Here is a 12,427-nt window from a genome sequence, read left to right as displayed (position 1 = left end):
TTTGTTAAAGAGAAAGAGATTCCCCAGGGCAAAAGTACGATAAATACAAGATATAGGAAAGAAGGCAATGCTTTCTTTTTTTTCATTTTTGATCTGTAAATTGAGTTGTTAATGAATCCGCTTCATTCGCCGACTCTATTTCATTCGCTGAATATATATGATATTTCTTTTCTTTGAAACACAAATTCTATAACAAGGTTTGAGACCTTGTGTTTGTATCTATTTATCTTTTTGTATACTAGTGGAATTTCATTGTATTGGGTTCTTTCTTAGATCTAAATGGAGTGGAATAGAGAAATAAAAAAAAGGCCTTTCATATAAAAATGGAAGAATATTATGCCATATATCTCACTTGGATAAAACAAATTAGAAGCAATTTTCTCTTATTCTCGTTTGTTCCTTCCTTTAGATAAATACTCGAAAATCCCTTACAATTGCAAAAAATTGCAATTGGTACTCAAAATACTTCAATTGGTACACGCAAGAAATAGGCCAATTCGGCAGCTTTTTGTTCAATTTCTCGTGGAGTAAAAAACTTCTCATCAGTACGAGTCAAGGGAATGACCCCCTGGCCCCGGATTTCCATATAAAGGATACGACGAGGATAAAGACCCTCTTTAACCTGAATCCTAATTGATTGGATATCCCGCACAAGGAATCGAAGGAAGATGCGACGTTTTATTCCAGGGAATCCCCAACGAAAAATGCACACTATTCCCTCTTTTCTATCGAATCGGTCATAACCACTGCCTACATTCCACAAAATAGTGCACCACAAATAGGAGCTAATGAATAGGCCCGCGATTCCGTAGAAAGACATCACGACCCCCTGTGGAAAAAAAAGAATTTGTTGAGATGGAAGTACGGATATCATATTCTTACCAAGATAACTGGAAGCCCCAACCGCTAAGAATCCTAATGAACCTAGAAAAAGAATACAGGCCCAGAAAAAATTACCTCTTTTTCGAGAACCTTTTAGAAGTTCTATCCATATGTGTTCTGATCGCCAATTCATATTAGATATACTAAATCCAGTAGCGGTCAATTGAAATTGAGAGAATAAGCTAAATGATTTTGACTTTACTTTTTTTGATTCTGAAATAACCTTCAGTAGCTAGTACTCCTGTGAAATAATTGGTTAGATACATTGACTTTCTATTCAAAAAGAATTCGTGGATCCACTTAAAAAAAACTCGCTATACTCGGCTACGCATATGCATGCATTTATGCTCGTAGCCTATATCTGCATCCATAGACGTTTTTCATTTGTGTGTAGAAAGAGCTACATACCCTATCATATTATATTACTTACACAAAAAAATATCTGTATTATGATCCTGGAAATACATTAAGAAAATTGGGCCCCGTCGTTTCTAGACAATCTTATTTTTCTGCACATAAAGAAATAAGGAAGCCATTGCAATTGCTGGAAATACTAAGCCTACTAAAGGCACGAAAATAGAGGGTAAGTTAAAATCTGTCATAGAATATGTGTCTCAATTCAAATTTACTATTTCTATCTATTCGAAATATATCTTAAGATTCTTATGATATAATTAAGTATATCTATTATAAGGAATATTGACTATTGTATTTTTTAGTTTACAAAATAAAGATTTTGTATAGAATACTATTTTTTTTAGAATACTAAAGTATTCTATATCTATAAAAAAAAAAAAAATGAATGGAATAGATAATAAGAAAATTGCAAAAAAGGGGAACTAATTAAAAATATTTGATTTTTCTTTTCCCATTCTCATCACCTTTCTATCCTTCTAATCGAACTTGAAATTGGAGTCAAAAGAAAACTATTGTGAAAATAAAAGAAATACCTCTTTCAGAATACCCTTTAATTTCACTTTAATTTAAAAAGTAGAAGTGGAATAGAATACCCGGTTGAAGGGTAATGATCATACGTCTGTAATGCATTGTATGTCCCAGAATAGGTCCCATTCTTCTACCCTTTCCGGGTAGTCGATGGCTATTCACAGCTACTACCTTAACACCAAAGAAGAGTTCGACCCAATGCTTTATTTCTGTCTTAGTGAATCCCGATTCGACATTAGAAGTATATTGATTCTTTCCCAATAAACGAAGACTCTTTCTGTAAATACTGCGTATTTGATTCCATTATCGTATGATAATACTATATTTTGATTTCTATTTGTTTATTGTATTATACCTTTATATATTCTAGATATATAGAATAGAAGAATCTCGATTTGTCAAGTCTCATGATCGTATCATGATCTATTTAAATTCGGCTCAATCTTTTTAGAAAAGATTGAGCCGAATTTAATTGCAATCAATTAGAAAAATAAAGAAGAATTACTGCATTTCGTAACTGATTTTTTCTCTTTCTATAGGGTATCCATCGCTTCGAACTCAAATTTGATCTCCTTCCATACTTCACAAGCTGCGGCTAGTTCAGGACTCCATTTGCAAGCTGCTTTGATAATTTCATTACCTTCACGAGCAAGATCGCGCCCTTCGTTACGGGCTTGTACACAGGCTTCTAAAGCCACACGATTAGCTGCTGCACCAGGTGCATTTCCCCAAGGATGTCCTAAAGTTCCTCCACCAAATTGTAATACAGAATCGTCTCCAAAGATTTCGGTCAGAGCTGGCATATGCCAAACATGAATACCCCTGAAGCCACCGGTATAACACCTGGCATGGATGCCCAGTCCTGAGTGAAAAAGATACCGCGAGAACGATCTTTTTCAATAAAATCATCGCGCAATAAATCAACAAAACCTAAAGTTATTTCGCGTTCCCCTTCTAACTTACCTACTACTGTACCGGAGTGGATATGATCTCCCCCCGACATACGCAATGCTTTAGCTAATACACGGAAATGCATACCATGATTTTTCTGTCTATCAATAACTGCATGCATTGCTCGGTGAATGTGAAGAAGTAGGCCGTTGTCGCGGCAATAATAAGACAAACTAGTATTTGCGGTGAATCCTCCAGTTAAGTAGTCATGCATTACAATAGGAACCCCTAATTCCCTTGCAAATGCAGCTCTCTTAATCATTTCTTCGCATGTACCTGCAGTCGCATTCAAGTAATGCCCCTTAATTTCACCAGTTTCTGCTTGTGCTTTATAAATTGCTTCAGCACAAAAGACAAAACGGTCTCTCCAGCGCATAAATGGTTGTGAGTTTACGTTTTCATCATCTTTGGTAAAATCAAGTCCACCGCGTAGACACTCATAACACGCTCTACCGTAATTTTTGCGGATAATCCCAATTTTGGTTTAATAGTACATCCCAATAAAGGACGACCATACTTGTTCAACTTATCCCTTTCAACTTGGATACCGTGAGGCGGACCTTGGAAAGTTTTTGCATAAGCAGTGGGAATTCGTAGATCCTCCAAACGTAGAGCGCGTAGGGCTTTGAAACCAAACACGTTACCCACAATGGAAGTAAACATGTTAGTAACAGAACCCTCTTCAAATAGGTCTAATGGATAAGCTATATAACAGATATATTGATCTGCCTCCCCAGGAACGGGCTCGATGTGATAGCATCGTCCTTTGTAACGATCAAGACTGGTAAGTCCATCAGTCCAAACAGTTGTCCATGTACCAGTAGAAGATTCCGCAGCTACTGCAGCCCCTGCTTCTTCAGGCGGAACCCCGGGCTGAGGAGTTACTCGGAATGCTGCCAGATATCAGTATCCTTGGTTTCGTACTCCGGGGTGTAGTAAGTCAATTTATAATCCTTAACACCAGCTTTAAATCCAACACTTGCTTTAGTTTCTGTTTGTGGTGACATAAGTCCCTCCCTACAACTCATGAATTAAGAATTCTCACAACGACAGGGTCTACTCGATATGGATTAGGCGTAAATGAAACCTTTGCAAAAATCTAAAAAAAAAAAAAGATATTCAATTAATATCAACTCATTAAATAAAAAAAGGAGTATGCTTAAGTTAATGAATATGTTTCATTCATATATAATGCGTACACCATGTGTACGTTCTATTCTATAGGAATTCTACTATAGGAATAGGAATTCGATAGGAAAAGAATTCGATAGGAATTGAGTTGTTGTTATGGTAAGTTAACACGGTTCGTTATTAAACCATGGATTTGATTCACCAAATCCATCATTATTGTATACTCTTTGATAGATATAGCGCAACCCAAACCAATCCCTAATCCTTATTTTCAAATTTTGAAAGTTCTTAATAGGCCCCTTTGATATTTTGAATCTAAATACCTAAATACTAAGAAAATTCTTTGTTGACAGCAATCTATGCTTCACAGTAGTATATATTTTGTATATCGAAGTCTAGATAGGAAGGTAGAGTAGGCACAGATCCTTAACAAAAGGCAAAATTTATATGAAAAAAAGATTGATTGAACTTTCCAACGGACTCATTCCATAAGTAAACGATTGAATGGGATTCGCTTGGGCAACGAAATCAAGTGCTAGTCCCCTTTTCTTTTTTAGTGAATTAACTAATTCATTTCCTTTTTAGTTTTGGATTTTTGGATATTTTTTTTGATTTGATTTGGCATTATTCAACAAGAAAAAAAAAGAAAAATTTCGACAAATTCCTTTTTTTGATAATTATGTGATAATTATGAGAACCAATCCTACTACTTCGCGTCCCGGGGTTTCCACAATTGAAGAAAAAAGCGCAGGGCGTATTGATCAAATTATTGGACCCGTGCTAGATATCACTTTTCCCCCGGGCAAGTTGCCTTATATTTATAACGCTTTGATAGTAAGAGTCGAGACACTGCCGATAAGCAAATTAATGTGACTTGTGAGGTACAACAATTATTAGGAAATAATCGAGTTAGAGCTGTAGCTATGAGTGCTACAGACGGGTTGATGAGAGGAATGGAAGTGATTGACACGGGAGCTCCTCTCAGTGTTCCAGTCGGTGGAACTACTCTCGGACGAATTTTTAACGTTCTGGGGGAGCCTATTGACAATTTGGGTCCTGTAGATACTAGTGCAACATTCCCTATTCATAGATCTGCGCCTGCCTTTATCGAGTTAGATACGAAATTATCTATCTTTGAAACAGGTATTAAGGTGGTCGATCTTTTAGCTCCTATCGACGTGGAGGAAAAATCGGACTATTTGGGGGAGCAGGAGTAGGTAAAACAGTACTCATCATGGAATTAATCAATAACATTGCTAAAGCTCATGGAGGCGTATCCGTATTTGGCGGAGTAGGGGAACGGACTCGTGAAGGAAATGATCTTTATATGGAAATGAAGGAATCTGGAGTAATTAATGAAAAAAATATTGAGGAATCAAAGGTAGCTCTAGTCTATGGCCAAATGAATGAACCACCGGGAGCTCGTATGAGAGTTGGTTTAACTGCCCTAACTATGGCGGAATATTCCGAGATGTTAATAAGCAAGACGTGCTTTTATTCATCGATAATATCTTTCGTTTTGTTCAAGCAGGATCGGAAGTATCCGCCTTATTAGGAAGAATGCCCTCCGCAGTGGGTTATCAACCTACCCTTAGTACAGAAATGGGTTCTTTGCAAGAAAGAATTGCTTCTACCAAAAAGGGATCTATAACTTCGATCCAAGCAGTTTATGTACCTGCGGACGATTTGACCGACCCTGCCCCTGCCACAACATTTGCACATTTGGACGCTACTACCGTACTTTCCAGAGGATTGGCTCCAAGGGTATTATCCCGCAGTAGATCCTTTAGATTCAACCTCAACTATGTTACAGCCTCGGATCGTTGGCAACGAACATTATGAAACTGCACAAAGAGTTAAGGAAACTTTACAACGTTACAAAGAACTTCAGGACATTATCGCAATTCTTGGGTTGGACGAATTATCGGAGGAGGATCGTTTAACTGTAGCAAGAGCACGAAAAATCGAGCGGTTCTTATCACAACCGTTCTTTGTGGCAGAAGTTTTTACCGGTTCCCCAGGAAAGTATGTTGGTCTTGCAGAAACAATTAGGGGATTTCAACTAATCCTTTCTGGAGAATTAGACGGCCTACCCGAACAGGCTTTTTATTTGGTGGGGAACATCGATGAAGCTAGCACGAAGCTATAAACTTAGAAGAGGAGAGCAAATTGAAGAAATGAAATTAAATCTTTATGTACTGACTCCTAAACGAATTATTTGGGATTGTGAAGTGAAAGAAATCATTTTATCTACTAATAGTGGCCAAATTGGTGTATTACCAAACCACGCCCCCATTAACACAGCTGTAGATATGGGTCCTTTGAGAATACGCCTCCTCGACGACCAATGGTTAACGGCGGTTCTGTGGAGTGGTTTTGCGCGAATAGTTAATAATGAGATCATTATTTTAGGAAATGATGCAGAACTCGGTAGTGACATTGATCCAGAAGAAGCTCAACAGGCACTTGAAATAGCCGAAGCTAACTTGAGTAGAGCTGAGGGTACGAAAGAATTGGTTGAAGCGAAGCTAGCTCTCAGACGAGCTAGGATACGAGTCGAGGCTGTCAATTGGATTCCCCCATCTAATTGAAGACAATCCAAAGGTTTCGTTGATACAAAGAAAAAGGAAAGAAGGGTAGAAAAAGTTATTAGATAGCGAAGCGAAGTAAGTCCAATGCTATCTAGTAATTTTTCTACCTACCTACCTACTATTGGATTTGAACCAATGACTCCCGCCGTATGAAAGCAATACTCTAACCACTGAGTTAAGTAGGCAATTTATCACCACAAAAGAAGCCCCATTACTTCGATCGATTATAGATCGAATCCTTTTTATAAGCAATACCCCTCTGTTATTGGTATATTTATGTTATGTTATTGGTATGTTTACTATGTTATATAGTAAACGGATCAGAGGAATATCCTCTGGCATTAGAGAATATTCATCTTGACAAGAAATTATCTATATGTTAAGATATCTCTGACAAGGGCTATAGCTCAGTTCGGTAGAGCAACTCGCTTACACGTGCGCCAATGCTTTTCAAGGGAACTTATTATGCAATGAACATAATTGAACTTAATTGCAAAATCAATGTCTTACTTCATGGATTCGAAAGAATAGGAGAACAGTAGCTGACAAACAGTCGGTTCAGTCCGATTCAGGTGCCAATTCAGGTACTTAATCAAATAGAACCCCTATTGATTTGCTAGTTGATAAGGTAAATATCCAGCCCACTCAATGCTAGGCGTAATGAGGATAAGGGCCTCCAAAAAACTTCTTTTCGTTCTATGAACTTTAAGGTGTATGAAGTCTCATAGTAAACTCTTGCAGCGGAACGATAGAGACTCCATTTCACTTAGGTTGATTTAATTTAGGCCGGAGGCAGACCTAAGTCAAGGTAATCCTCCTTTGAAACACTTTGGTATTGCTCCTAGATAGATCATAAGAAAAATAATCAATCAGAGCACAGGGAGCCATCTTATTATCTTTCTCTAAAGAAAAACTATGGCGGATTAACTGATCTTTACATCAGTTGATGAAAGAGCCCAATGCAGAAAATAAAAATGCATGTTGGGTCTTTGAAACAGTTCGAATCATTTCGATAATAATCCGTTTGATCTGTTTTACCGAGAAGGTCTACGGTTCGAATCCGTATAGCCCTAATATATACGTCTTTTTTTCATTTTAGGATGGATATCTTATGTTTACTTTAGTATAGTTTTTTTCCTTATTAGTACTTGTTTATAGACTCGACGATCGATTGCGCCATAGAATAGAGATAAAAGCATTACCATAGGCTCCATTCATGGAAAATCATAGAGACAGGAAAAGAAAAAAGAATTTTGATCAAATCAATAGAAATAGAAGAAAGGATCCCTTAACTAATTTGACTTCCATCCTCCTTCAAATAGGATATGCTCTAAGTCCCTATACTTTCCTATAATGACTGCAACGATTTTCTCCATTTTGCGAATTCCTATTTTGTTTGAAGTATATTACTATATATACATTATCTAAATATACATTATCTAAATCGATCCACTTTAAAGAAAATAAAAAAAATCGAAAGAAAAAAAAAAAAAAGAAAGAGTAAATAATAAAACTGGATATTCTGTTTCATAATTCTGAAATAGAGTTCTTTTTTTTTAGTATTACTCTTCATTAGGATGCATACATTAGTTATCCCATTTTAATTAGGTTCTAATCGAATTAGTAGTAAGTATTTTCTTTTTTATTTAATAGTCTCTGACTATCATTAAATAAAGGGTAGAGCAATTCTTTTTCTAGAGATTTTAGAGAAAGCGAGACAAAGTGAAGCGAAAGAGTTTTCTTTGTATAAGAATTAGGTCTCTATCATATCTAAATAGATGATAAATAAAAAAAAAAAGGGAGTGGGGATTCCATTGGATGAATCTCCTTAAGGAGAGACATGTTACAAAAGAAACAAAGGCTAAAGTAAGCTGCTTTTTGCCTTTGGTTTGAGCAAAACAGATTCTTGTTTCACTGAGGAAAAGAGAGAGGTTCTGGATAAATTGATAATGTCATGTCAACTTGAATTGACTAATTCAGTTCTGCCTATTCCACATTAATAGGAGTACATTTATGTTTCTGCTTCACGAATATGATATTTTTTGGACATTTCTAATAATAGCAAGCCTTATTCCTATTTTGGTATTTTGGATTTCAGGACTTTTAGCCCCTAGTAGTGAAGGACCAGAGAAGCTTTCTAGTTATGAATCGGGTATAGAACCCATGGGGGGGGCTTGGTTACAATTCCGAATACGCTATTACATGTTTGCGCTAGTTTTTGTTGTTTTTGATGTGGAAACGGTCTTTCTCTATCCTTGGGCAATGAGTTTCGACGTATTGGGTGTATCCGTTTTTATCGAAGCTTTCATTTTTGTGCTTATCCTAGTTGTTGGTTTAGTTTATGCATGGCGAAAAGGAGCCTTGGAATGGTCTTAACTGAATATTCAGACAAAAAAAAAGAAGGAAAAGATTCCATTGAGACAATTATGGGTTTGATTGAGTTTCCGTTACTCGACCAAACAAGTTCCAATTCCGTTATTTCAACTACACCAAACGATCTTTCGAATTGGTCAAGACTCTCCAGTTTATGGCCCCTTCTATATGGTACCAGTTGTTGTTTCATTGAATTTGCTGCATTAATAGGCTCACGATTCGACTTTGATCGTTATGGATTGGTACCAAGATCAAGTCCTAGGCAAGCGGACCTAATTTTAACAGCTGGTACGGTAACAATGAAAATGGCTCCATCTTTAGTGCGATTATATGAGCAAATGCCTGAACCGAAATACGTCATTGCTATGGGAGCCTGTACTATTACAGGGGGAATGTTCAGTACGGATTCCTATAGTACTGTTCGAGGAGTTGATAAGTTAATTCCTGTGGATGTCTACCTGCCGGGTTGCCCGCCTAAACCAGAGGCTGTTATAGATGCCCTAACAAAACTTCGTAAGAAGATATCGCGAGAAATAGTTGAGGATCGAACTCTATGTCAAAGTCAAAAGAAAAATCGATCTTTTACTACCCGTCACAAGCTTTATGTTCGGCGCAGTACTCACACTGGAACTTACGAACAAGAATTGCTCTATCAATCACCATCTACTTTAGATATATCTTCTGAAACTTTTTTCAAATCCAAAAGTCCAATATCTTCCTACAAATTAGTGAATTAGGAGGGGTTCTTTTGTGCAGAAAAAGAAAGAGCAGTGCAATCTTTCAAACTTGCATTTGAAATATGAAATATTTATACAAAGGGGGAGAGATTAAGACAATGCAGCAGGGTTGGTTATCTAATTGGCTAGTCAAACATGAGGTGGTTCATAGATCTTTGGGCTTCGATCACCGGGGAATAGAGACTTTACAAATAAAAGCGGGGATTGGGATTCCATTGCTGTCATTTTATATGTATATGGTTACAATTATTTACGTTCCCAATGTGCTTATGACGTAGCACCTGGTGGATCTTTAGCTAGCGTGTATCATCTTACGAGAATACAGTATGGTATAGATAACCCAGAAGAAGTATGCATAAAAGTCTTTGCCCAAAAAGATAATCCTAGAATCCCATCTGTCTTCTGGGTTTGGAGAAGTGCCGATTTTCAAGAACGCGAATCTTATGATATGGTGGGAATTTCTTATGATAATCATCCACGTCTTAAACGTATCTTAATGCCTGAAAGTTGGATAGGCTGGCCCTTACGTAAGGACTATATAACCCCCAATTTCTATGAAATACAAGATGCTCATTGAATGATAATAAATTCATGTTCACTTATACAACACAACTCCAGATTTTATTCAAGTCAAAGAATATTTTTAGGTTCTGTTCCTAGACGAAACGAAATACTTATTCTATTCTAATTAATTCCTATTATATTATACAAAAAGATACAGATAGACTGAACAAAAAGGGCTTCATTTCGATTTTCCAATTTGGAAAATCACATATTCGTTTCCTTCGTATGAACAGAAAAATACAATGACTTAAAGAAGTCCTACCACGAACTTTGTACCGCGCGGATTACTTAGAACAACTAGGAAAGTAGGATAAGCAAGACTAAAAAAAATTCTTCAGAATAGCGGCATACAAAATTAATAAGAAATGCAAAAATGAAGAAAAGGGCACCTAATCTCCCCTTTTTCTATACCATAAAGAAAAGAACCAGAAATTTGAACCCTTTTCTAAAAAGAAGTGTTTAGAGATTTATCTACTTACTCTATACTATCTAGATTATTAATGAATATGTACCCCAATCCATCTAAAGATATTTGTATCAATATCTATTCGGTAGATCCTTTTTTTTTCTGTGCCAGGAACCAGATTTGAACTGGTGACACGAGGATTTTCAGTCCTCTGCTCTACCAACTGAGCTATCCTGACCCTTTCTTGTGCATCATCCTAGTAGAGTATTTGCATCTATGTCAATTAAAGGGACTAAAAAATCAATAAAGTATTCCATTCCAAATTTGGAATGGGGGAGGTAGGTAGTCCTATCAAATAAAAAAGAAATCATCTATTTAATGAATAGCATAAGATTCATTGAATTCTCGTCGCACTCCTTTGTGAAAGAAAGAGTAGAATGAGAAAGCTAATGAATCTTAAACCCATTGATAAAAGAAAAAAAAAGGATAACTACTATGGTTAGGGAATAAAAGAGGGTTTGGGTGGGGATAGAGGGACTTGAACCCTCACGACTTATAAAGTCGACGGATTTTCCTTTTACTAGAAATTTCATTGTTGTCAGTATTGACATGTAGAATGGGACTCTCTCTTTATCCTCGTTCGATTAATCCACTTTTGATCTCAAAACAATGAATTGAAGGATTTGATTACTCAATATTCGATTGGAATGGATTCACAATAATTCTAAAAAAATTCAGAATTTTCTATTTCATAATCATTCCTAATTTCATTCTAAAAAAAAATCTAAAATAAAGAACCTATATATGATAGGGGTTCTGTGATTAATCGTTGCTATGTTAGTATCTATACGTGTGTATTAAATGTATAAAGCCCTTCTTTCTAGTATTTCGAGGGAGTTCCACTACCAACACAACGTAATTACTTCGATTCGTTAGAACAGCTTCCATTGAGTCTCTGCACCTATCCTTTTCCTTTGGGTTCTAGTTTGAGAACCACTTGTTTTTCAAAAAAGGGATTTGGCTCAGGATTGCCCATTTTTCATTCCAGGGTTTCTCTGAATTTGGAAGTTATCACTTAGCAGGTTTCCATACCAAGGCTCAATACAATCAAGTCCGTAGCGTCTACCGATTTCGCCATATCCCCATTTTCCTTTTCTTTGAAACCAGGATTCCTTGGATAATTTCATCCATCTCTTAGTTTTTTTGATCATTAAATTCATTATTCGACGTAGTCTAGCAGCTCATCTCTATTTGAGAGACCCCGCTCGCTTATTGCAATTCAGAATTGAATTGATTCTACCGTTGATATATTTGCAATTCAATTGGAATGAATATATCCAAAAGTTTTTATCTCTCCCGCCTCCCTCCTTCCTTTTTTAGAGTATTCAAAATCATACTATAACGCTTGATATTCATTCTTTTTTTTTTCTAATCTGAATTAGAAATTTCATTTGCTATGATTCTATCTTCTCCTTAGTGAACTATTTATCCTTAAATTATTAACAAATAAAAAAAAAAAACATCTCAAAAATGTATATAATGATCGAATGAAAATCCCAATCTCTTGGCATTTTCTCTTTATTATATTATTCATATATATTCTTCTTTATATGCATTAGATTATTCGTCCGAGCCATATCAAATTGCGAATTAGAGAAATAAAAAGAAAGTTCAATAAATTCTAGAATCCTATTTAAGAATATCATAATTCTAGAATCCTATTTAAGAATATCATTTAGTTAAGCATATCAAGCTAACTTTATCTTTATGAAATTCTAGTGTTTTTTTTACTAATTCTTTACTAATTCTAAGTAGAACTTCCAATTTCGAACTAGTTAATAACTAAG

The 12,427-nt window shown here is 36.0% G+C and overlaps 1 protein-coding gene, 1 non-coding gene and 1 pseudogene across 3 annotated transcripts; 1 reads left to right on the top strand and 2 right to left on the bottom strand.

The window, feature by feature from the left end:
• Positions 1-2,348: 2,348 nt before the first annotated feature.
• LOC101756247 (ribulose bisphosphate carboxylase large chain) lies at positions 2,349-4,211 on the bottom strand. The gene is given in 4 exon segments (XM_022823645.1): positions 2,349-2,650; positions 2,653-3,243; positions 3,246-3,680; positions 3,683-4,211. Coding segments are annotated over 4 exon segments (1,440 nt in total). The 5' UTR covers positions 3,807-4,211; the 3' UTR covers positions 2,349-2,360.
• A 202-nt stretch (positions 4,212-4,413) lies between these two features.
• Positions 4,414-8,846, top strand: LOC106804128 (annotated as a pseudogene). Its single transcript, XR_002676119.1, has 2 exons — positions 4,414-4,428; positions 4,605-8,846. The product of XR_002676119.1 is annotated as an ATP synthase subunit beta, chloroplastic-like (transcript).
• A 1,899-nt stretch (positions 8,847-10,745) lies between these two features.
• TRNAF-GAA lies at positions 10,746-10,818 on the bottom strand. Its single transcript has one exon. It is a non-coding gene; the product is annotated as a tRNA-Phe (tRNA).
• Positions 10,819-12,427: the final 1,609 nt, after the last annotated feature.

The sequence above is a fragment of the Setaria italica genome, unplaced genomic scaffold, assembly GCF_000263155.2.
Source record: "Setaria italica strain Yugu1 unplaced genomic scaffold, Setaria_italica_v2.0 scaffold_14, whole genome shotgun sequence".
NCBI classification, from domain to species: domain Eukaryota; kingdom Viridiplantae; phylum Streptophyta; class Magnoliopsida; order Poales; family Poaceae; genus Setaria; species Setaria italica.
Note: the sequence above shows the minus strand (reverse complement) of the source record. Positions and strands in the feature narration are given on the sequence as shown.